The 25,645-nt window shown below is 37.8% G+C and overlaps 1 protein-coding gene across 2 annotated transcripts in view; it reads right to left on the bottom strand.

Annotated features, from left to right (window-relative positions):
• Positions 1-888: 888 nt before the first annotated feature.
• KITLG (KIT ligand) overlaps positions 889-25,645 on the bottom strand; it is an 85,773-nt gene continuing 61,016 nt past the window's right edge. Inside the window, exons 4-10 of one of the 2 annotated variants that reach the window (XM_044229180.1) lie at positions 23,020-23,190; positions 20,120-20,279; positions 19,371-19,454; positions 11,114-11,223; positions 10,389-10,456; positions 9,260-9,336; positions 889-2,147 (exon numbers count right to left, since the gene is read on the bottom strand). In XM_044229180.1, the coding sequence (XP_044085115.1) occupies positions 9,297-9,336; positions 10,389-10,456; positions 11,114-11,223; positions 19,371-19,454; positions 20,120-20,279; positions 23,020-23,190 (633 nt within the window). In that variant the 3' untranslated portion in view covers positions 889-2,147; positions 9,260-9,296. The remainder of the gene's footprint in view (positions 2,148-9,259; positions 9,337-10,388; positions 10,457-11,113; positions 11,224-19,370; positions 19,455-20,119; positions 20,280-23,019; positions 23,191-25,645) is intronic. The other variant, XM_044229181.1, reaches the window with a different exon arrangement.

The raw sequence follows: 25,645 nt of genomic DNA, 5'->3' as shown, positions 1-25,645 counted from the left end.
CCGTCTTTGGAATTCTTACAAATTCACTCTTAATAGGACAAATGCTGTTGCATGTTTTAAATAGCAAACTGACATGTGTAACTATGTAAAGCTCACTAGTTTTATTTCATAAACACTAATGAATATACAGTGACTGATTTTAAATAAATGGATCCTTTAAGCTGATAATGGTGATTATAAGAGAAATAACTAAAATTTCCTGATTCCTTGCTGCCTTATAAAAGCCAAGTAACCTAGTTTTCAATACCCATATTATAATGTGGGTGTGGTTTTCTTAGATACTAAATATAATTTATTTTTACTTTCTCTCATGATGTAAATTGAAAAATGCACCTTCATATAGTCAGCAATTTCTCTGTAGTCCCTTTACATAACTCTGTAGTATTTTTAGAATATAAACATTTCATAATATATTTTGCAAGCACAATTTATACATTCTGATAGCGGCAGGGGAAAAGTGTTGAATGTGTTCCTCAGTGACTGTCCTGATATTCAGTGTTCTTAGCTTTGGGTCCTAAGTCTTCTGGAAATTTTCCTCTCTGTAAAGGCATCAATATTTGGGGGGAGGGCTTATTATTTTTACATTTTTATTCAACTTAAACTAATAAACAAAAAACCTAGGTCATTCATTTATTACCCCACCCCATCCCTTGCAACCACCAATCTTTTCTTTGTATCTATGAGCTTGGTCTTTTTAATTGTCTTTCTTTTATTTTTTTAGACTCCACATATAAGAGATCATATGGTATTTGTTGTTCTGACTTGTTTCACTTAGCCTAATGCCTTCAAGGTCCACCCATGTTATCACAAATGACAAGATTTCATTTTTAGAGCTGAATGATAATCCATTGTATGTGTGTGTGTGTGTATGCACACACATATAGGTACATGCACACATACACACATCATCTTTATCCATTCACCCACTGATGGACACTTATATAATTGTTTCTATATCTTGGCCACTGTAAATAATGCAAAGGACATAGGGGTTTATACGTCTTTTAGAATTAGTTTTCATTTTCCTTGGATAAATTCCCAGAAATGGAATTCCTGGATAATATGGCAGTTGTATTTTTAATTTTTTGAGCAAACTCAAAATTTTCCATAGTGACGGCACCAATATGCATTTCCACCAACGGGGCACAAGGGTTCCCTTTTTCTCCACATCCTTACCAAAACTTACTATCATCTTTTTAGATAATAGCCATTCTAACAGGTATGGGGGGAATCTCTCATTGTGGTTTTGATTTGCATTGCTCTGGTGACTAATGGTTCAGCAACTTTTCATTTATCTGTTGGGCATCTGTAGCTCCTCTTTGGAAAACTGTTTATTCAGATCTTCTGCCCATTTTTAAATTCTATATATTTTTTCTATTGAGTTGTAGGTGTTCTTCGTAGATTTTAGATATTAGCCCCTTATCAATCATTTTCTCCCATTCTGTAGGTTGTGTTTCATTTTGTTGATGACAGCAATGTTCTAATTCAATACTGGCTCATAGTCATGGTTAGATCCAGCTAACCAGTCCATTTGTCTAATGAGATACAGTTTTATGTCGAGAAGAGACCGAGATCAGACCCAGACCATTCATTAGCATCTACAAGACTGACATGTTGTCTACTCCAATTATTTTATCCCCACTGTTTTCTCTATGTAGAGTTGTTGATGTTATTGTGTTATTGACATTTGTTTTTAAATTTTTTTCTGGATCCCTTTGAGAAAAATTATTACCCCCCACTATTCAGGATGAAATCTACTTGCAGAGGCCAAGATAACTGTGAGCTGCAGGTTGTAACTGAAAATCAAGCTATGTGGCTTTTCAGCAATTAGACACTTCTGGAGGCATGCAAAATGGTGCATGCAGTCTGGGGCACGTGCTTTCTCTCCCAACATCAGTTGCAAGTTCTAAATGAGACCACAAGTCCCCCAGGTCCTTAAAATAGAGTCCTGCTCCATGCAAGTTCTTCTTTATAGATGATTAATTCAGCGCCAGTTTCACAGTAAAACACTTTGTTCCAATTTGTGAATCATCCGTATAGAGTCATGGGTAGCAAGAACAGATAAAAATGCAGTCTGTCACTCCAGACAGAATATGAATTTGTTTAAAGCTGCTTCATTTATGAAGCAAACATGAACTGTTACCCGCCTAGAGAGGAAAGAAAAGAGAGAGAGGTTATGGTATATCTGCTTTCTGCTGCCTTTTCATTCTCAATAGCTGAATTCATAGGACTCCAGATTGAGTCATAGACTTAAAATAACTGCTTCACTTACACAGCCTAAAAGCACTTGACAAATCTTTCCCCAAATGCAATGACTAGTCACTCTCTCTGATCTTCCTGTTAACATTTAACATTATCTGAAATGATCTTACTGTTTGAGTCTCTCCACCCACTAGAACGTATGCTCCATGAGGACACAGGGTTTTGGCCACTTTTTTTTTTTTTTTTTTTAAGATTTTATTTATTTCTTTAGAGAGAGAAAGAGAGCAAGAGTGAGCAGGGGGAGGGGCAGAGGGAGAAACAGACTCCTGGCTGAGCAGGAAGCCCTATGCGGGGCTTGATCCCAGGACCCTGGGATCATAAACTAAGCCGAAGGCAGACACTTAACTGATGAGCCACCCAGGCAATCCATTTGTCTGTCTTTTTAACTGCTGTGCTCCAATACCTAGAACAGTGCTTGACACAAAGAAGATGCTCAGTAAGTATTCTTTGAACATAAGGATGGTTGAATGCATACCCGGTGACTTTCACACCTGTTTACCAGTTTGCATACCACAGATTGTTTCCATTTTGTGGTAAGAGGGTTATCTTGTAGCCTTGAATTTCTCTAATCAGGCCATGAGAAGGTGGTAGGTAAGGGGAGAGGCTTTGAAAGACCCAGGCAGTGTCTAGAGAGAAATGGAGTAGCATGAAGGAGATAACCAGTGGAAAAGCTGATCACCACCAACAAACAGCAGCCTTGTGGTCACTGAGCAATGCTAGTGTGTTAACTGCCCAGCCAGGTTCAAGTCATCGCTTCTCTCAACTGAGGAAGAGCAGCCGCAAGTTCACATTCAATACTGTCAGCCAAGAAAAGAAAGACAGAAATCCTGGCACCAGATCCTGACAAAGCCTCTGGGAGGTTCATTTGGCCAAACAGAGCTTATTGTACTTGTTGAAACGTGAAACCTAGACAATGTTTCATTTCTTCAGAACTGGTTTTAATCCACTGAGTTTTGGACTCTGCTTTAGGATTTTCAACTTTCAAGTGAAGTATCTATACTTCCTTACCTGTTTTTTTTTTTTTTTTCAGTTGCAACCCCTAAATGAATATGTATGTTGCTTTTTCTTCCCTACTCAAACTCTTTCTCTTTGTCCTTATCAATCCCAGAATCTCAGTTTTTAAATATTTGAGATCAGTGCAGAGGTTATAAGTAAATTGTGTAAAATTCCACACTATAAGTGATAAGAAGTGCAGTATTTTTATCCAGTCACTCTAAATGAATATTCTAAAAACCATATTACATGACAATTTACCAAACAGAGAACTCCCGAAACTAGAGAACCTGCACCTGGGAAAAGAGAACTAAATCCTGAAAGGAAAATTAAGAAACATTAAGAAAACTTCAGAAATCCAAAACATATAGCAGATATTTTAAAGCTTGATTAAAAAAGTAAAAGGGAATCAAACACACACAAAAGGAAAAGGATATATATATTTTTAAAAAGCTAGGAAGAGCTTAAAATTCTAAACTTAAGTAGAGAAGCAAAAATGGAAATCTATTTCTAATTTTGTCCCCAGGTCTCTTAGCAAAGAAAATAAACTTGAAGGTTTGACAACTGTTCTCCCATAGAACAAAAACTACAATTTTTATAATGATACCCTAGATCCTAGCAACAACCTCATGAAATAAGCAGGGTGAGTCATATTATCCCCTTAACTATCTCTGAAAAACCAGGGGTTAAGACAGTGGACATACAGCTTATCTAGTTGCAGAGTCAAGTCCTGAACCCAAGTCTAATCCCTTCTTATCCTCTATATTATAATGTGTCTACTGAAAGGGTTCAAAAACAAATCCTCCAAAGCTCCGGAAATTCTTGGGAAACATCTGGTAAAGAGTCACAGATCTTGCCAAGCCCTGTGTGCCAAATGACTAAACCTGACTCAAGGTCATCCGTATTTCAACTCTAGGATCTATTATCTCCTGTCTTAGCTCAGGTCTGCAGGAAATGTCCAGGCTTTGTTTCTTTTGTGAATTTCTCCACCAGCCTAATTGTAATAATTATTTTCAACACTTACCATGCTTGGGAGTTTTATTAAACACTGCTGTCCTAGTGTCTACCAAGTCACACTATTTACAGTCAACCAAACTGGGCATGATGATGCAGTCCTTCTCCCAAGGTCTCAATGAAAATTCTTTGTAGCTGACTCCCAAACCCCAAATCTATTACTTCCAGCCCTGACTGTTCTTTGAATCTCCAGTCTAACAGATTCGGCCACTGGTCAGTATTTCTTAACACCTCCTTCCCTTATTTTCTTTGAACGGCACCACTACCTCATTAGTCCCATAGGCCCCAAATCATCCTTGAATACTACCTGTGATGTCGAGCCTCACATTTCACCAGTAACCAAAATGTGTGATTCTTTTACTGCATATCTCAAAGTGGTTCATGCTTTCCTATTTCCATGGCCCTGACCCTAGTCCAGGTCATCATTCTCTCTCATCTGTTTGGAAGATTGGCTTCCTAGGTGGAAGGAACTCCATGACTGCAGCTCGCTGCTTCCAACCATCTATTTGGCCACACCAACTTCTCATTACTTTCCTAAACCTTGGCTCTGACGGTATCACTCACATCTTTTCCAACCCTCCAACATCTCCTTACATGACTCCATAAAGTATATGTCCTATACTTGGAATTTTTCAAACTGACGTCCATATCGTTGTTTCTCAGCCTTTTAACCCTTCATGTGTGACTTTCCACTGGGAGTCTAACTAACTGTACAAATGGACTCTTGAACACACTCTCTGCATCTTCTGGCCTCCCTGACTCAGTTTATGCCATCTGCAGTATCCAGATGACTCCTTTCCTATTGCTATTAAAATTTTACCCATCATCCAAGATCTGGCTCAGTATATCTGCGACCTCCAACATCTAGCTTGTGATGAAGCCTTTCTCCTGTTGCTAGTGATTTCTCTCCTTTCAGATAAGGCAACTGTATATGGGTATACCTGTGTATAGTTCTAGGAGGTCCATCCATTCCACACCTATGTCAAGGACACATCCTCTACAACATAAACAGTGGTCTTGCCTTTGATCTCTTATTGCATTTGCCTTGTAAGCTCCTTTCATTGCTTTTTTAAGTTCATAAACCTCTAGTTTCCTTTTAAAAGTAGGTTATTATGCATATGCCTTGCCTTATTTCCTTTTGTAGGCTATAAGCAATCTGAGGACATAACTAGGTTATATTAAGCTTTGCATCCAACCATGTACCTACTTACTGGAGTGTGTTGGAATCACATTTGTGGGAAGAATGAAGAGCAAAATTTTCCTATAAATACTCTCTTTTATTTCTTTCTCAAATGGCTATATACTGCTAATAAATGAAAAATTCTTGTGGGATGCCACTTATGAATACTTGAAATCAGCTCGTGAATAAGTCTGTTTTTAGCTTTTTGTGTAGATATTTTCATGTTCGGTGTCAAAGAGACACCACTCTAGCCTATTTTCATTTAAAGCCAATTTCTTTTGTTTCTAGTTCATTACCTTATAATCTTTCCACCTTCTTTTCCTCGTTTTTAAAATACCAAACCCTCCTTCTCTTCATCTTCCAATTATGGGTTATTTCATTTAAAGAACTAACTATTCCATTTTCTATTCTAGTACTACAGTATTTATCTTAATTTGTTTTAGTTGGTGAAACCTACACTTCAGGGAGAAATCCCTGCCATAAATCTGAGTCATTCCCTGACTTTCCCCTTCCTTGTAAACTAAAAATGGCTATAATCCAAATTATATCTACTTTTAAAAATGCATAGCAAGAACTGTGAATGACATTTCAATCTTGGTGCTTTTTACTACTGTTTTATTTCTTATATTTCCTCTCCTACCGCCTTACATTTTGCCCTCACCGACATCTTCCTTTATCACACCCCTCTTCCCAAATTATACTTCAAGATCCTTGGCAGGTTTTAAAAACCTCTGCTGATATAGGGACCAGCAAAAGGCTTTATACACAATGGGTACTCAGTAAATGACTACACATGATACCTATACATTTTGAATTTAGGGTCTGTAGATTCAGGATGATGAGCTGGATCTTTTGCCTTTTTCTTATCCTTCCTGTGTCTATTTTTGTTTTTATTTTCATAAATTTTGTTCTCACATTAATGCAATTCTGAGATTCCCATCTTCTCTATTTTCCTTCCCAACAAATATTTATTCATCATTTGCATGCACAAAGTATAATAAGCTATATAGTTTGGTGGGATTCCAAAATGAAATTCAGAAACAAATCGTGCCCGTAAGAGCTTATGGTTTAGCAGAGGACACAAAATGTCTATAAAAGTAATTGTGAAGTCCTATTAGTGTGTATTACATGGGCATTCCATGATGTATGAGCTGTCACATGAAATATAATGAGCTGGCCATAAATTTGGGAAGTCGGCTTTTTGGAAGTGGTGGTACCGGAGTCCAGTCTTGAGAGAGCTCAGTGGACATGACGAGTAATACTTTATGAAGGAGAATGCCACCTCCGATTTCACCACTCGTAATGTGTGAGGAGTCAATTTCTAAACAATCCAGAGCTTCGTTTTAAACCCAGCTTGATTCATTGTAAACATGAATAGTATTTCACGTTTTAAGAAAAACTGTCATTTCCCACAACTCTCTTTCCCCTCGGGTTGGACATTTTACTTCCCTATTGACCCAATTCAGCAAATTACGTGCGCATGCGGGCACACATATGCGATAAAAAGAAACCCCACTTTGCTTTCTTAAAGATTTTTAAAACTTTATTTTATTGAGGTAAGAACGCTTACTGTGAGCTCTATCCTCTTTCCACCTATTTAAGTACACACTACAGCGCTGTGAACTATGGCCATAATGTGTCACAGCCGGTCTCTAGCACTTATTCGTCTTGTAAACTAATAAAAAAAAAACATACTTCAGAAGGACTGTCTTCCTTACTAGTGGTTAAATGTTCATTCAGGGTTTATTCACCCTGTCACACTCTTTCAACGAGCCTTGAGTGAGGGTCTACAACACCGAGGTTACAAGAGAGTCACTTGTGAAGGAGACATGGCCAGAACCAGCCAAGCTCTGCTCCTCTCCCTAACTACGCCCCAGTTGCTTGACTATGGCTGCTTTAACATGCAATTGTTTTCCCTCCTAAACACGTGCCCTGGGTTTTCCCATCATAATCCATTTTCCAAATGTCGCAGGATAAATGCCTCAATTAAAAACCACATGATTAAAGACCTGTGTGCCAAAACAGGATCCCAGCGATCAATGCAGTCCAAAACCAAACAGAGGACGTTACTTGAGACTTTAAGACTCAATTAACCATGTAATGTGTGGTTTGTGGATGTTTCGCTTTAGGGAAGTGAAACGGCAGAAAACCTCCTGCGAGGCTCATGTTGGGGTTGAAGGGCAGAGAAATTATGTTTTCTAGAAACCTATGATTTCACCTTGCAGAGTATTGCTCCAGAAAATAAAAAGTATCAAGAGAAAATGTCTACTTGTTAACATTGTTTGACAGAAAACATGAGCTTAGAGAGAAGGTCAGATGGTGAGCAGGGGGGGAAAAAGGTGCTGTTTATACTTTGGATAGGATCAAGGGCCCAATTAAAGGCCCAATTTAGAAGTCCGTGTAATAGCAGGGTTAAAGGGTTAGAGAAATATGTGACATAATTATTATATCATGTTATTTGCGGCTGTTGAAAAATGTTCTCTAGCTACTGAAGTGAGCCCCTGGAGGAGTTAAAAAGCTCTGTGACCCAGCTTCCCTGGGAAGGTTCAATCTGGAGATAAATCTCTGAATCTGGGACAAAAATGAAGTTGGAAGGACAGTGACCTATAAAGCAAAGGCAAAGCTCACCAACAGACCATCTACCTAAGAACCCCGGAGAGTAAATGATCTTCTGATGATGTGGGAATGCAGGGTAATAACTAAAGATTGAGGAAAATGAGAGGACACTCATGTTCCGCTCTGATAAATGCCCAGGACCCCAGAGCCACAGCACAATGAACAGTGAGTTGGCGGCAGAGGTAGAAACGAGCGGAACGGGAACTGAGGCTGGGTCAGGTTAGTGCCATTGTGGTGCTTGCCCCAGCCCCTCCCCGACCCTGCTCATATGGAGCCTGCAGCTGGGCTCCTGAGAAAGTAGACAGGACAGCAAACAGGAGAATCCGCGCCTCCTGGCCATGGTTTCTTACTCTTTTCTCCCACAAGCCCTCCACAGTCCTTCACGATCTCAACGGGTCTCTGTTTCTGGTTTATGTTTACGGCATCCTGGGCTCTGGACTGGGATGGGGCACAATGACTGCCAGTCACGTGGCAGGCAGCACTTTACCTTGACAACTTTCTTCTCCTGATCCCTAAGATAGTTTGGTCCTTTCTCTTTTTCCTTTAAATAGCAAGGAAACATTTTTGGCATTCACTTGTTTCAGCTTCTGAGAAACTCTTTTTTTTTTTTTTTTTTTTAAGATTTTATTTATTTATTTCACAGACAGAGATCTCAAGTAGGCAGAGAGGCAGGCAGAGAGAGGAGGAAGCAGGCTCCCCACCAAGCAGAGAGCCCGATGCGGAACTCGATCCCAGGACCCCGGGATCATGACCTGAGCAGAAGGCAGAGGCTTTAACCCACTGAGCCACCCAGGCGTCCCCTGAGATACTTTTTTTGTTATGTTATAGTAGCCACACCTAGCTGAAATGGGTTTTATTTACTCTTCCTCTCTTAATATTACTTTAGTCCTAATTTTTTTCCCCTTGCCTAATTTTTTTTTTTCTGGTCTCTAAATAGCAAACACTCCACTGTTAATTTTTTGTATACCTCCCACACAAGACGAATCCACTTATCAGGACCACTATTCTCTGCTTGTCTTTCAAAATGTCGAACACACGTAACTGAATTGTGCATATGTAATTCACTGTAACAGCTTCCGTTAACATACTGACATCAGTTTAATAGTCAATTTACTATATTTTGTTTCTGAGTTTAAGCATCTAAGATGTTGTATCATTTTTTTAAATCTTTCATCTTGAATTTGAAAAACTTACCAAGGTACGAAAGTAACAGTGTTGATAGAAGCCACAATTACACCTCTTGAAACTCTCTCTCTTTTTCTTGCAACATACTGAAAAACAAAGAGAAAAATGCTATTTGCTTTTGGACAGAGATTCTACAGGATATCGTGATCTTGGCATTGTAAAAGGCAGTTTTTCTGTAAATACAGTTAGAAAAGGTGACAAAATTGAGTGGGAAGTTTACCTTCATAAACAATACTGAAGAGAAGAAGGAAGACTTTATCTGCCTCAATATAGTCTTCCCAAGTAATGTAAAAATTCTCTCTGCCTATGCATGTACACATAGTAAAAATTCCTATCTGTACGTCATACGTGTATATGTATATACAAAGGCATGACTGAAGAGAAAGTAACATGCCAAACTAAACTATAAGTGGAGGTAAAGCAAAATATTAGTATTTAGGCAATATGGGGTAAGGTAAAAGTGATCAGCATCAGTTACAGTAAATGGAAAGTTTTCAAAACAATTTTTGTGTTTGGCTTTGGAGAAAATACTAAACAGACTGAGAAGAGTTAAGGGCTCCAAAAGCTAGAGGGAAGCCATATATATCAAGGATGCAAAAGAAAGTCACTGCAAGTATCCTGACTATGAGGTAACCTCATGAACCGGGATTTACAGGAGAAGGAGACAAGGATACAGTTTAGAAAGGGAAAGGAAAAGCAAGGTTCTGTGGCAGCTCAACCAAGACATCATAAAGATATGGATGAAGAAGAATACTATTGCCAAAGAGCTAAGACACAGGGAGGAGGAATCAGTAAGTACAATGGGTGGCAAGGAAATGAAGGAGAATGTGCAGATGAGCCTCCAGAGCCCCGTGATGGGGCGTCCAAGCAGGATTCTGCTGCTTAGAGTAATGGAGCCGAGAGGACCACTACTGATGCCTGAAAATCAGTCACAAAGATGTGAAGGTCTTCTACAGGTAAGTGGAGATGCGGCACCAAAGCAAGTGTGAGAGGTAGGAAATGTGGATAAAGATCACCGATACGCATTGGGAGATGCCATGCAGAGCAAGTAACTTCTTAAAGACACATAAGCATGTGCATGGTTGGTGAAATGGCAACTGTCAAGCTTACTTCTGCACATATTTAGCAAATAAAGTACCTTATTTCATTATCCTCTTCATTAATCTGTATATTTTCAGCTGTCCTTGTGAGATTTGGTTGTTTCTTCTGGGAAAAGAACAGGATATGTATTATAAAAATATCAATGAATTGTGTCATATTTAAGAGGTTAATGGTATCAGCTTGTATATTTTGTGTCAATAACTCCAATATCAGGGTTTCCCCCCCAGCATGCAGCATATAAAATACTTCTGCAACAAAAAAATATGAAAAATGCACCTTATTATCAACTTTTTTAGGGGGTTGGAGGTGAAAAAGTAGTATCAAATTCAAAAGGCAGTTCAAAAATTTGAACCACAATGATTTAGTGCATTTCAAAATTTTGGATAGGTTTCTGTGAGAAGAGTACAGAAGAAGAGAAATCCAAAATAGCAGATAACACAAATGGCACCTCTGTTTGGCTTTAAAAGCAAATCATAGGATTTGCAACCTATTTCTTCCTTTTTATATTTGCTGCGGGCTACGAAAATCAGTTCCCATTTCTTAAGTGTGCCTTTTCAGCGGGAGGGTTGTCTCCTAAGCATGATAAGGCATAAGGGGAAAAACCTTTAGATTTAGAGTCTATTGAGACTAAGTTAAGGTAGGACCTTTTCTCAGAAAAGGGCAGTTTGGTAATCGTTTATGTAAATCAAGTATGCACAAATAAATACCTAAAGTTCATGAAGTTTTGATCAAGGAGAATAAAAAAGGAATAGCAACCCTTACCTTCCAGTATAAGGCTCCAAAAGCAAACCCAATTACAAGAGAGAAGAATGCGGGCAAGGCCATGGCTGCCCACTGCAAGTTGGAGTCTCCAAGGGGGTTTGCGGCCTTCCCTGTAATTCAAACAGTGCAGTGGTGAGCGGCACATCCCTGACAGAGGTTTTGCTCTTAACCTATGGTTGTTCCCAACTGTTGCCATAACGGTCTCTTGACCCAGCTCTGTTTAAAATATTTGGAACCCTGATTTTTCCGCGGAGTATTGTTTTGGGACAGCCAGACAAGTCCATGTTGTCTCCAAAACACGTTAAGTTGAAAAATGGAAGCCACAGAAGGATCTCTGACGTGGCTGATGTTGACACACATGGAACACAGATGACATATTCCTAAAGGCGATTTGTACTCTCGAGCAAATCCATTTTCCATGACTTTATCTTCGAAAACTTTTGTTGTTTTCTCACTCTTGACATCTTGCCAAGAAATTTGGAAGAGGACATTCTGCAACCCGGATCAAGGACGGTAGGCGTTAAGCTGTTTTGCCTGCCACAAGTAGTAAGTCCTTAAGTGGACTTAGCTATTAGTTAGGTACCTCATGCTTAGAGCCATGGCGTTTCTCATCACATCCGCAGTATACCTTTACTGGATGTCAGAGCGTGGCCAGCTCTGTGCTAAGGACTGAAGGTTTGATTTTTCGGACCTTTTATATTGGAAAGCCTGAGAGCATTAAACACTAAAGAATGGTTGAAAGTACCAGTGTCTTCTCACAGCAAGAGATTGGGCGGGGGCAGGGGGATGCTGTTTGAGGGAAAAAACATATAAGATTAACTTGGGACTCCTTTTGACCTTGCTCAGCTCCTCCGTGAGCAGCAAAATGATTCATGAATTAAACAAAACACATCTACCATCTACCACAAGGTTCTCTTCTCTCTGTCTCCTTACAAGGAACAACCTGGTTGTTAGAGACACAGACACATGTGCCAACCTGTACGAAAAGAACTGAAAGTCTTCAGTTTTCTTTTGGTGAAGGAATACATTTAGAAATTATATATTTTCAGCAATTATAGGATCAAATGCAAACTAATCCAAGGTAAATGATTGTTTGGAGCTATATTATGCAACATTGGGATATGGTGTCCGCCTATAGTCACCTGTTTAACATATTAAGTACATAACATAAAAGATCCAAACCACTGTACATGTGCAAACATTTACAGGGAGAACATGAACTTACAGATTTAACCTGAGAGGCCAGAAACAAATCTTATCTACTACAGAGAGAATAGGAATTGCCCATTTCCCCACCATTTGTAAACTGGGAGCATGGAATTCACTAATTGCTGGACTCCTATTTCCAAAGGGCTCTAATAGGAAGTGTGTGTGTGTGTGTGTGTGTGTGTGTGTGTGTGTTGGGGAAGGGTGAGTCATGGGTGCCCCTTACACTTAAGGAAGGGCGATGGGGAGGGAAGTGGGATCTTCCATTCATATAACTACAAATCACTTCCTTGAGACTAGACTAGCATATCTTCTGATCACCCCCCACCCCAGCCTTGTGGGAAATAAGTTTTAGGCATTTTAAAGTAGAATTCAACATCAATTCTTTCATTAGAAAAAAAGAGTTACAACGTGGAATTTGGTATAATCGATTGGCGGTACTACCATTGTTGTACTAATATAGCTATTTTAAGGGTTATAGCAAAGATTGTGTATACTAGTCTGGAATTTAACTACCATTTATAAAAGTATTTTCTCTCCGAAAATGGGCTCAGAATTATAAGCAATTCTTGACATTTTAGGAGTTTTCATATCACTATCTGTACGTAACTTGGCTATTTGTGGTTGTATCCCAGTAACAAGTCTGAATTCTCCTTGAGGGCCACTGTGCTATTGATGAAGGATAGTTGGAAGGCAGGGACAGGAGCCCCTCCCCCAAACCCCCAGGAAGAGGAAACCACCCTTAAAAGGACTTTACCCTGACGTGGAAGGAATCCTCCCTCCCTTCCCATGTGACAAAACCCTGACTAGATGACAGGCAGTGGGAGGGCTCATCAGATTGACCCAGCCTGTCAGCAAGTCCATAAAAACACCTAGACTTAGAAAGTCCAGTGGCAACCCCTTCGGGTTTTCTCCTATCTTGGGAGCTCTGTACTATCACTTTGCTGTCACTCAATAAAGCTTGTTTTGCTGCCCACCACTCTGTCTGGTCTACCTCTTCATTTTTTGAGGTGGCATGACCAAGAACCATAAGCACAGAAGGAGAAAAAAAATTCCTGCAACACTATGGCCCACAGTGTCTGTTGGGACTGCTGTGTGGTTATGATAGATTTGACCAGGAGGGATCCGAGAGGGGTCCCCTCATGAAGATATACACAGAGAACAAAGGAAGCGATTAATATTTTTGTCCCCAGACTCCAGTCAAAAACAAAGGAGCTGGGATGGTGCTATGGAGAATTCTATTACATATACTCAGCTACCAGAGGCCCTAGAATCAAGGCAAGCAACATTATAAATTCTTCCTGTTCTTTCCCAAAGCCAAATCTTGACTTGAGCCATTCAGACCACAGGAAAGACCAGGGCCACTAGCAACAAGCAGAAGTGGCTTACCAAAGTGAGATACTCCGGGATTCCCTGCTCACTGTCTTTCTCAGGTAGGACAGCCCCTAAATGTTTTCCAAACAAATCCATGCTGGACAAGAGACCTAATTAAAGAGAACTCACCCACCTCACTCTTCCAGAGTAGTCACTTTTTAACTACTTTAATAAAAGTTCCACCCCCAGAACTCTGGGCCCAAAGTCCCAGAACCTGACTAACACATTGCAGCAGTCTATCTGCAGGAGAGAGGGAGGAGGGGGCCTTGTCAAGACTGGGAGGGGAAATGGACCAGAGGAACTGAGCTACACCTCCTGGAGGAGTCAATATTACTTTGCTTTTGTTATTTCTCCCTAATGCAAAGAGCTTAATAGCCAGCCTTTGGTTCTTTCCAGAGATACTACAGTCCCTCTTGCAGAGAGAGAAAAAGAATGTTATCAGAAAAGGCTTATTCATACCTCCAGGGCATGAATCCCAAGGCTACTGCTGCTACTTACTGGAGATCAGTGAGATTTGAACTGTGTGCCTCAAGGCCAAATGGTTGGTATTTGGCCCTACAGATGCCCAAGCTAGTAACAAAGCTTTGCTTTCATGTAAAGACTGCCACATAAAACTTGTAGGGTGAGGAAGCTCATCTGGATAGGATTTGAGTAATCCCACATCCCTGGGCTGTTGTCATAATTCTGTCTCCTTATTATGAATGTCCAAAATTAATGGAAACTGACTTGTTTGGTTTGACCAATAATACCCAACATCTGTTCAAATACAGAACACGAAAAACTGTGCTATGATTTTGCTGACCTGCTTTTTCAAATGATTTTACTTACAGGCATCACCATGCCTGTGAACATGGACCTCTTGGTGCTTAGAAAACCTTCAAATCAGTACCCCTCCTTAATTCAGATTCAAAGCTCATTGAAGGTTGCTATAAGTACTGACCCACAGCCTTGGTGCACCTAATTATTCTAATACCGATGAACATGTATTATAAATAAGGCATGGCTCTGAGTTGGTGTGTGTTGACACATTTAAAACTCACAGAAACTCTACGAAGGAGGTACTATCATCCTTCACTTGACTGGCAAGTCCAGAGAGATTAACTTGCTCAAGGTCACACAGTTATCCAAAGGCCAACACTGGTATAGAAGCCCAGGCAGTCTGACTCAAAGACTGCCTTTTTAGAAGATGTATAAAGTAATGTCAAAGTAAGGATAACTTCCGTATCATTTAAATGCAGTCTGCAAGGATCTTAAACATTCCTTTAGCTTGATACAAAAGAAATTACTATTATTTTGAAAACACAACTCTTTCTGGATAACTTGAACACTTCTATAAGGGAGAACATGGCATAATAAAAAAACACTCATGTCTCAGGACTCCTTCATATAGACTGCTCCTCTAGCTACCATGACCACTTTTTGGGATTTTATCTTGCAAATTTCCCGGGCCATATCCCTCCAAAAAGTCTCATCTCTTTTATGATATGACTAAAAACATTGACATACTCCTATTATAATATATATTGTAATATATATATGATAAAAATACTAGGACTTTCTCTTACAAGAAGGTAAACTCTACAAGAGCAAGCCTTTGCACATGGGTATCTAAGTGCCATGTTGATGAGTAACGTCTCCTGGCAAAAAGCTGCAAATTATGCAAGATTCATATTTTTTTTATAAAAAGGAAAAAAGAAAGCAAAACAAAAAAAGAAGACTGAACATTTTGTAATAAAAAAAAATGAATAGGTGTTTTATATTCAATGTCTTTTGAGGTTAAGTAGAAAAGACCTTTGCTTCCAACCATGGTAATAGCATATTAGCCTTCCCAACCTAAATAACTGTTACACTAAACAAATTACCTGAGGTAGTTACTTTCATACATTAGTCAATAGGTAGCTCAAGAACGTAATCCCTTAGAATAAAAACGTATCTGGTGAGGCCCATGATTGTCTTCATTTTCTGGCTGGGAGGTATGGAAGATAGAACCCAATTAGGGTTCAGTAGTTTCACAGAAATAAGGAATCAGAGACTGAAGTTCAGGGATGCAGATGTGTCTGGAGTTTGTGGGGCAGGGTTATTGGTGGGAAAGGAACTGTGCAGAAAAGGAGCACCAGAAATCTCTGGAGGAACCTCCCTAAGTCAATGGTTAAAAAAAAATAAGCTGTCCATGCAAGGAAGAGACTTCACAAAGCCTGGCAATAAACAATATCTGGGAAGCTATGATCTTGACTGTTGATCAGAGACAAAGGAACTCTGACAAGACAGAATGGGGAGATTTTCTAGGCACTCAAGAGGTACCTTAGAAATTCTATGCCTTAGCAATAAGCCTATGTTCCCCCTTCCTTCTAAGAAAGCTCAAAAACAAGACAGGGAAGGAAAATAAAGATAATCTGCCACTAATTGAACTGCCTATCTGTATAAAACTCAGAAGTATCTAAAGAAATGCTATAAAATCTACATTCTCATAAACATAATATCCACAATATCCAGCATGTATTAAAAAATAACCAGCCTCTTAAAGGGAAATGCGACCCATAATCAGGGAGTTGGGGGCAGTCAACACATACCAACACCACCCAGGCACCCCCCACGGACATTTTTTAATTTAAAAAAAAAAAAAAAAGATTTTGTTGCCAGTAGATTTACACCACAGGAAATACTAAAGGAAGTACTTTAGACTGAAAGGAATTAACACTAGATGGAAAGTTCGGTTTACAAGAAGGAATGCAAAGTTTAAGAAATGATATATGGGTAAATATAAAAGATAACTATATTCTTCTGTTTTTTAAAAAAGACATAGGATAGCTTAAAGCAATAATTATAAGACTACTGTGAGGCTTATAACCTATGTAGATCTATATGTCAACACAGCACAAAAGATGACTCTCATATTTTTTTCTTAAGTGCTACAATATTAACACTGCAAGATGTATACTGTAATTCCTAAAACAACCATAAAATAATGCAAAGAGAGCTATTGAAAATAAAATTAACAAAATTAACCCAAAATCAATCTGGAAAGGAGAAACAAACAAATGAAGCAAATAGGAAATAAAATGATAGGCCCAAATCCAACCATACCAATAACTGTATTAAATATAAATGGATAAAATACTCTAATTAAAAGTCAAAGACAGCCTAGCTGAAATAGCAAGGCCCAACTATACACTGACTACCAGAGATGATCTTTAAATATAGAGACAGTAGGTTGAAAAGAAGAAAGGTATACCATGAAAACAGTAAGCATAAGAAAAACTGGCTCCACTAACACAGACAAAATACACTTCAAGACAAAGAATTCTAACAGAGATAATGATGATTATTTCACTAACAGTATAAAGGTCTGTTAATCAGGGAACCCATAACAATAATTAATCTATAACCACCTAATAATACAACTTCAAAATATGAAGTAAAAAATACATAATCAAAAGGAGAAATGGCAAAAACCACAAATAAAAGATTTTTAATGTTCCTCTATTAGTAGTTGATAAAAAAAATTAGACAAAAAAATTTAATAAGCATTTGGAAGATCTGAACATTATCAGCCATTTTGATCAAATTTTAGAATGCTACACTCATTATTTGAATGATACACATAAGTTTCAATAAATTTTGAAAGATTACAGTGTATGTTTTCTGACAATAGAATTTAGAAACCAATAAGATATCTAAAAAAAATACATATTTTTAGACATTAAGTAACCCACTTTTATATTACTCATGAATTTAAGAAGAAATCACATGGAGAATTAAAAGATATTTTTGAAGAAATGATAATGGAAACACAATATATCAAAGTGTGTGGGATTCAACTAAAGTTGCTTACAAGAAAATTTATAACTTTAAGCGCTTCCAACTGAAAATTAGAATGCCTTAAATCACTAATCAAACTTTTCAACCTTAAGGACTTCAGCTACAACTTAGCTGAACAAACTAAGCCCAAAGTAAAAAGAAGGAAATAATAAAGATGAAAAACCAATGAAATATAAATTAAGAAGCCAAAAGTTGCATCTTTGAAAAGATAATAAAATAAAATCAGTAGTTAGTAAGAAAGACCTTGACTGGCTAACACAGTCCCTTTCTAAAACTTTTCAGATCTGATGTGTTTGTAATTCAGAATTTTGAGATTTTAGAAGATTCTGTCTTACAGATATTGTATATAATATCCTCAGCTAAGTCTAGGTAGCATGTTGTGATCAGACACAATATTTCTATAGTGAAATCTATAAATATTCACTTTTAGAAGGAGAAAGACTATAAACAGCCTTATCTCAGTTTAGGTCAGGTCAGGTTTTGGTGCCAAAAATTCCCAAACAAATGGATTTTAGAGGTTTTTAAATTTTTCCTGAATTACAGAACTGGTATTGTGGATTTGTACTAAATTGATTATTACTTTTTATAGGTAGGTCCTCTCTATGTCCTTGAACATATGACAGTACCCCATTACTAAGTCTTTTTTTTTTTTAAAGATTTTATTTATTTATTTGACAGAGAGAAATCACAAGTAGATGGAGAGGCAGAGAGAGAGAGGGAAGCAGGCTCCCTGCTGAGCAGAGAGCCCGATATGGGGCTCGATCCCAGGACCCTGAGATCATGACCTGAGCCGAAGGCAGCGGCTTAACCCACTGAGCCACCAGGCGCGCCCCCCCCAATACTAAGTCTTAAGGGATAACTTTTTAACTAAGATCATAGGATGATTGTTTTCCTTCTACAGCTTCCTTGAAACTACCTTCTACAGCTTACCTCTAACTAGAGGATCAGAATATTTAGTAAAATCCAATGACCTTTATAACAACCTTCTCTGTATTTGAAAGGAGAACATCAGACTACCAGCAAATTGGGTCCTTAGTCAAAGAGCAGAGAAATTTAAGGCAAAGAAGCATATTCTCTTCTAACATTATTTTATAGTAAATAAAATCATCAGATGCACAAATATAAAATTGTAAATACTGACATAGCAAAACTGAAAATATCCTTAGAATTCTAATACAACCAACATCTGTACTTTCAATTTTAAAATTCCATTTTGTCAGGCAAATCCCACAACAAATATATTAAGTTGACAATGAATAAAGCTTAAATCATATTTCTAAAAGTAACTATATGACTTATTTAAAACAATCTTAACAGATTTTGGCCCAATACTCTAAAGATCATCTTGGGTTGTAGGGAAACCCATTCCTACAAACCTAATATTTATTTACTTATTTAAAAAAATTTTTAAAAAATATTTATTAATTTGAGAGAGAGAGAGAAAGAGAGAGAGCACACAAGCAGGAGGGGCAGACAGAGAGGGGGAAAGAATCTCAAGCAGACTCCATGCTGAGTGAGGAGCCCATGCGGGGCTTGATCTCATGACCCTGAAATCAGGACCTGAGCCAAAACCAAGAATCAGACGCTTAAGCAACTGAGCCACCCAGGCATCCCCAAATTTTCATTTAAATTCTAGTTAGTTCGCATATAGTATAATATTGATTTCAGGAGTAGAATTTACTGATTCATCACTTACATAGAAACCTAATATTTAATTCTCAGGAAGACTGTAACAGGAAGAACAGTACCAGAACAGTATTAATATTATAATTGCAGAAATTTCCTTTAAAGCCCATGCAATACTCCCATAGGTGCTAACTGGAGCCATGCATGCATTAAATCAGACGTATGTACTTACTATTACTGCTACTGCTGTCATTCCTAAGGGAGCTGGCTGCAACAGGGGGTAACATAAATGGTTTTGTGACACTGACTCTGGAATCTAAATAGAAAGCAATAATGTGTCAGTGTTGCATGGTGATTTACATAAATTACAGAGTGTGCAAAAGGTTGAAGTGCAATACCAGAGTACTTTCAAGGTCTGCTTCCCAAATTTTGATTATTCAGATCCTATTTATTTCTTACTGGATCCTGTTCTATTTTTATTAAGAAATTCATCACAGTCACCTTACAGAGCAAAGATTCATTGCCTGTATACTTAATTAACAAACATAAGTAACACAGATTTTCCCAGTGGGAAAACAAGTCTCAATACTGAGTAACTGGTAAAGATCAGAATTCATGACTCAGAGGTAGACCTTAAGGAAAAGGCTTGAAAGGGGGACATTAAGAAAACTGGAGATGAAGAGTAACACACACTATACAATACAAGCAAGTATCAGATAAATCTACCTCCCATATTGTTTACCAACAGAAAATTCTTATATTTGAAAATGACAAGTGTTGCTTTGGTTTGAAAACACAGTCTCTTTCTAAATCAACTGATTACTTCTTTCATGCCATTTATATATGTCTTTGTGTTAGACATGTACACATACATCTTTCTCTAGCTACACATATATTTGAGTCAGAGGTAGATTCTTACCTATATATACAAGATTCAAGCTTGCTTTTCACATTTGAATTGGAAATTCTTATTTGTCTTACCTTTTTCAGGACTTAATGTTGAAGGAAGCACACATTCACTAGTTTTAGATGCCACTGTCTCCAAGTCTTTGAGGGCATCAATGGATCTGTTAAAAATTCTGAAGAAATCTTCAGGGGCAAAATGCCTGGGTTCTGGGTTCTTAGGTGATTTTTTTACATTCTGGAAGAAAACAGGATTATATTCTTCAGACAGTTTACAGATCTAACTGATGTCGAGGTAACAGACTATAAAAATGTCCCCCAAAGATGCAAGTAAAACTAACACTTTTAGACAACTGCCTTAACCTACATAATTTAAATTGGTACTGTAAGATAGTGATCCCATTCACTTTGGTCTGGGGCTCAACTCCAGATAAAGGAATGAAGTGGTGGTGGGGGTAAGGTGAATAGGGTATCAAAACAAAATAATGTTAGGAACAAATTAGAGACACTGTTCTATAAAGATGCTCACTAAGATAATGATTCTTTTATTTTTTATATTTATTTATAACTTTATTATATTATATATATTTATTTATATTTTATTTTTTATATTTATTTTATTAAAAAATACCTCTTATAACATATGCTCTAAATATATGTCATTTATATTTTATACATTTATACATATTTATATATATATTTTAATATTTTATTTATTTTATTTTAAAAAATCCCTCTTATAACACGTGCTCCAAATAGCCCCAAATTAAAAAGTCAAATAATACTAAATAGTGGGAAGAATATGGAAAAGGGGGACTCTTATATATTGGTAGAATAATATAACTTGGTGCGTTTGGTAAGGTTGGACATGTGCCCATTCTGTAACCCGGAAATCCCACTTTGGGTGAATGCTCTAGAGAAGCTCTTGCACATACATGCGAGGAGACATACAAGAAAAGTTCTTAGCAACAGTGTAATATAACCCTTACATCAAACAACAGAAGAGTGGTTTCACCATGAGAGACTCTTAACTAGAGGAAACCCACTGAGGGCTGCTGGAGGGGAAGTGGTGGGGGATCAGGTAACTGAGGGATGGACATTAAGGAAGGCACGTGATGTGATGAGCACTGAGTGTGATAAGCAACTGATGAATTACTGAACTCTACACCTGAAACTAATGATGGATGATATATTGGTCAACTGAATTTAAATTTATAAAAAAAAAAAGTGGTTTAATAAATATCAGTATATTAAGTCCATTCTATAAGCAGGAAAAACTTAATTTCAGCTCTATGCCTCAAAGTGGATCTATCTTATAAACATAATGCTGACCAAAAGAACCAAGTTATAAAAGAAATAAGTATGATTAATTTCTAGAAATTCCCCAGGAAAGCAAACCAGACTGTATTTTAGGAATTCATACATGCATGACTGTCTATAAATAAAAGTAGGTAACAATAACACCCATGTAGCACTTGCTATGAACCACACTAAGTGCTGTATACATATTAACTCCATCGCCAAAAACAACAGAGAAATACCACTTGGTTCTAGCCACAGTGTCATGATTAGCAAATGAATACTCTTCAGGATCTGGGATGCTCTTCTTGACATCACCATTTACCTAATACTTAACTCAGCTTTCAAGCCCCAGTGGTGGATTATTTCCTTCACGACATTGTTCCTCAGATGCCCTACTTTTTGTGACCTCTACCTCTCATCACTGCCATCAGAACCCTATTTGTACTACTATGATATAAAAAGATATGTTAATTCTAAAACGTCATAGACTCTAAGACACGCTAATTTAGAAATTAAAAAGCAAAGCAACAGATGTGATGAGATGTAGTGAGGAGGCTCTTAGTGCGGGAAGAATTCCGAGTGTGAACACAAAGGGAATGAATATTGGATCTTACAGAGAAACTGGAATTTGGAGGAGAAATATTTAAGTTTTACACTACAGAATGATCTCTAAAACAGATTTAAACACCTAGAAGGCCTGTAGGGCAGACAAAGAATTGTGAACTCTATGCCAAAGCAGGTCTCCCAAGACCTATTTTATTATGGAGTGTGGTATTCTAAAATAGTAATAAAAATGTTTATGAGGATTTATTTTGCCAGACATGGTCCTAAGGCACTAAGCACAGATCATCTAATGTCAGCTCCATGAGATGGATCCCGTCACTGTCATTCTAGGGATAAGGAGAGTGAACACAGAGAGGTTAAGTTCACAAAGGTAACTAGTGACAAAGTCAGAATTTGAACTCTAACACATCATTCTTAATCTCTATACATTGCCTTGTCAATATACTTCAATCCCACAGCCCTGCCAGGCCCACATTCTGAAGCTGGTGACAGCTAATCATCAAATGGCCTGGCGATGGTAAAATTCACTGTTGTGACATGATTACTATGAATAGGTTAAGTCTAAGTGTTCGTTATAGGCAATTTTCCTTTTTTTTTTTTTTAAGATTTATTTATTTATTTATTTGACAGAGATCACACGTAGGCAGAGAGCCAGGCAGAGACAGAGAGGAGGAAGCAGGCTCCCCACGGAGCAGAAAGCCCGATGTGGGGCTCGATCCCAGGACCCTGGGATCATGACCTGAGCTGAAGGTAGAGGTTTTAACCCACTGAGTCACTCAGGTGCCCTGGCAATTTTCCATTTAAAGGTAAATGAACATTTGTAACCTAAAAGGTGAGTTATGAGGACTTCCCCCACAAAATAAAGGGCTATTTTTTTTTTTTTACATTGTAGTGTGAATAAATTTTATTTTATATTAAATGACATCCAAGCCTTAAGGTATATTCCAGGATTTCAGTGTGACTATAACCACCTATTTTCTGTGCTCACCTTGAAAAACTTTCTTTAATGGAACATTTCACAAATAAAAGACACCACACACCCTTGCCACCCCCAATCAGCATAGGTCTTAGAGAAGAGTAGTAAGAAGCCATCCCAAGGAATACAAATTTACCTCAGATGAGTGTTCCTCCATGCACTCCACAAGGTCGTCCACTATTTTCACAAGTTTGTCTATGATAGAGTAATTACTCAAGCCTTCAGAAATATTTGAAAACTTGTCCAGAAGATCAGTTAAGCTGACTGACAACTGTTCCACCATCACTCTTATCCAACAATGACTAGGCTGCAAGAAATTGAAAGAAAGGAAGATAAAGGAATCTGTTATAAATGCAGTAAACCTGGAGCATCCTTCTTCAAAGACATTAATGTTTTGGTCACTGCTGGACAAAGAATTTCCTTCTATCAGAACAGGTCAGTTCTTGTGTTTTGTTTAACTCAGATGTAACATCTGCTTCTAAATTTGCAAATGAATAAAGATGTGAACAAAGTACTGATGGTAAAGAATGTTGCTCTTTTGGGCATCTGGGTGGCTCAGCTGGTTATGTCTGCCTTTGGCTCAGGTCATGATCCCAGGGTCTTGGGACTGAGACTCCCTTGGGTTTCCCTGCTCAGTGGAGAGATCTTCTCCCTCTCCCTCTGTCTGCTGCTCCCCCTGCTTGTGCATTTTCTCTCTCTGTGTGTCAAATAAATAAATAAAATCTTAAAAAAAAAAAAAAAAAGAAGAAGAAGAGAATGTTGGTCTTCCATGGAAGTAAATTAAAGATGGAACCAAGTCTTAGCCTTGACAAGGTTTACTCACTTTACTCACTCACAATGTTCTTAGAACAGTTTTAGGCATAGAAGGAGTTATCCCCAAAAAAAGAAAAAGAGAAAAAAAAAATGTAGGAGAGAATCCTAGCCCTCAAGGACTTGAAGTCTTTTGGTGAACTGGAATATGAAACAGTGGATTAAAAATAGCTTATTTTTCCAAAGTGCTTGATAGATTCTAAGGCTTCTTCATAGATAAATGCATGTGGTTATTTAAAAAACAAACAGCCCTGGCAGGAGAATGGTCTCAGAGAGAAGGGCTTTTTGTCTTTGCAGCAAGCCAGCTACATAATTTGTAGAGCCAAGTGCAAAATTTGTTCAAGAATGAATAATTATTAAGATGGTGACAGCAGAGCATTAAACCAATCATGGAGACATGCCCCTGAAGCGAGCCCCACCCATTAGGTTAGAAGTTCAAATCTGTACAGTCAGGTATAACTGGGGTTCAATTTGGGCTGAGATACTCCAGACAAGCTGCATAAAGTCTCTGAACCTCTCTATAGAACGGAAATAATAGACCAAGTTAGTTGTGAGGAGATGAGGCACATAACTTGAAAGTAAGTTTTATGAAGGCAGTTCTAGACACAGCCTAGAACTGTCTCTCTGGCATGGGAAAATTGCTCAGAAACTATTTGTTGAACAAATGCATGAGTGAATAAAAAATGAATGAGAAAAAAATACTCTTGTGTCAGGGGTCGACACTTTCTATAAAGGGCTAGGTAATCTGTATTTTAGGCTTTACGTACCAAGAGACAAAAATAAAGGATATTATGTAGGTGCATTTATAGAGAGAAAGCGAATTTCTATAAAACTTATTACAAAATTAAAATGTAGTCACAATAATTAAATGTCTTTTGCATAATAATCAAATTTCATCTCTTATAATATAGGTCTACCAATAAGAATGAAATTCTTTATTTTGGGTCAACATTTTGTTTAGCTGGGTTTCAAAATATTCTCTATTATCAAATAGACTGTGAACGTTCATCTGTAAAAACCAACCTCAGCTGACCGACCATATAAAATCAGGCAGTGGATTGGATCTGGCCTATAGTTTTCCAGCCTCTGTTATAAATGGCTCTGGGCCAATAAAGGTTTAGATTATCATGAAAAAATCTCTTTGATATATTAAAACCCATTCTATTTTTTAAAATCAGTGTAACATTACTTAAAATAATTACATAAAACAAGTTCATGTACTTTGTATACTTTAACACTATGTTTTCTTCTTTAAAGATCTTTTAAGTAGAAGCTCTGAATTTTTTTTTTAAACTCTGCTAAAATATAACAAGTGAGAAAAATAAGATTGGGGATAGCTATAATTGCCTTAGTTTATAAGATCCTAACAAATTTAAAATAACTTCTGCTGTAATAAAAATATTATAGGGAGGAACTGATGCCATGTGAAACGAACCAAACCACTAGATTTCCCTTCCTACCAGCAGAATATATCTATGGGGGAAGGCCAAGTAATTTATCCTAAATTATACAAGGGGGCTATCTTCTATTCATTTAACAGAACAGTTTTAATTAATATAACACAGCCAAAAAGGAAACGGGTTTATCTACAAATTGGTAAGTCCCAATTCCTGGAAGCACGAAATGTCATTCAAAACTTTCAAAAGTGTTGGCTCTGGCTTCAGAAAAGTGGAATAAACAAACCCCCAAATGGGAATTAGTTCAATTAGGCCATTTCACTCAACTCATCAACCAAGTTCTCAGAGACTATGTGTTTCCAAAGTATGTTCAGAATGGATTCTTTGTTTTGTTTAATCAGTGCCTCTCCCAAGCACATGTAAGTTCACATTTGCATCATTCACAGGTCTCTTTCCAAAATGTCACTCTTTCCTTTGGGACTGAATCGCTCTCCACGTCTCCCTCCATTTAAACAGTGATAATTCCCTTTTAGACAGTCAGCCCTGTCAGCAAGG

The sequence above is a fragment of the Neovison vison genome, chromosome 12 (assembly GCF_020171115.1).
Source record: "Neovison vison isolate M4711 chromosome 12, ASM_NN_V1, whole genome shotgun sequence".
NCBI lineage: Eukaryota > Metazoa > Chordata > Mammalia > Carnivora > Mustelidae > Neogale > Neogale vison.
The sequence above is the reverse complement of the archived record's forward strand: the minus strand, read 5'-3'. Positions and strand labels throughout refer to the sequence as shown.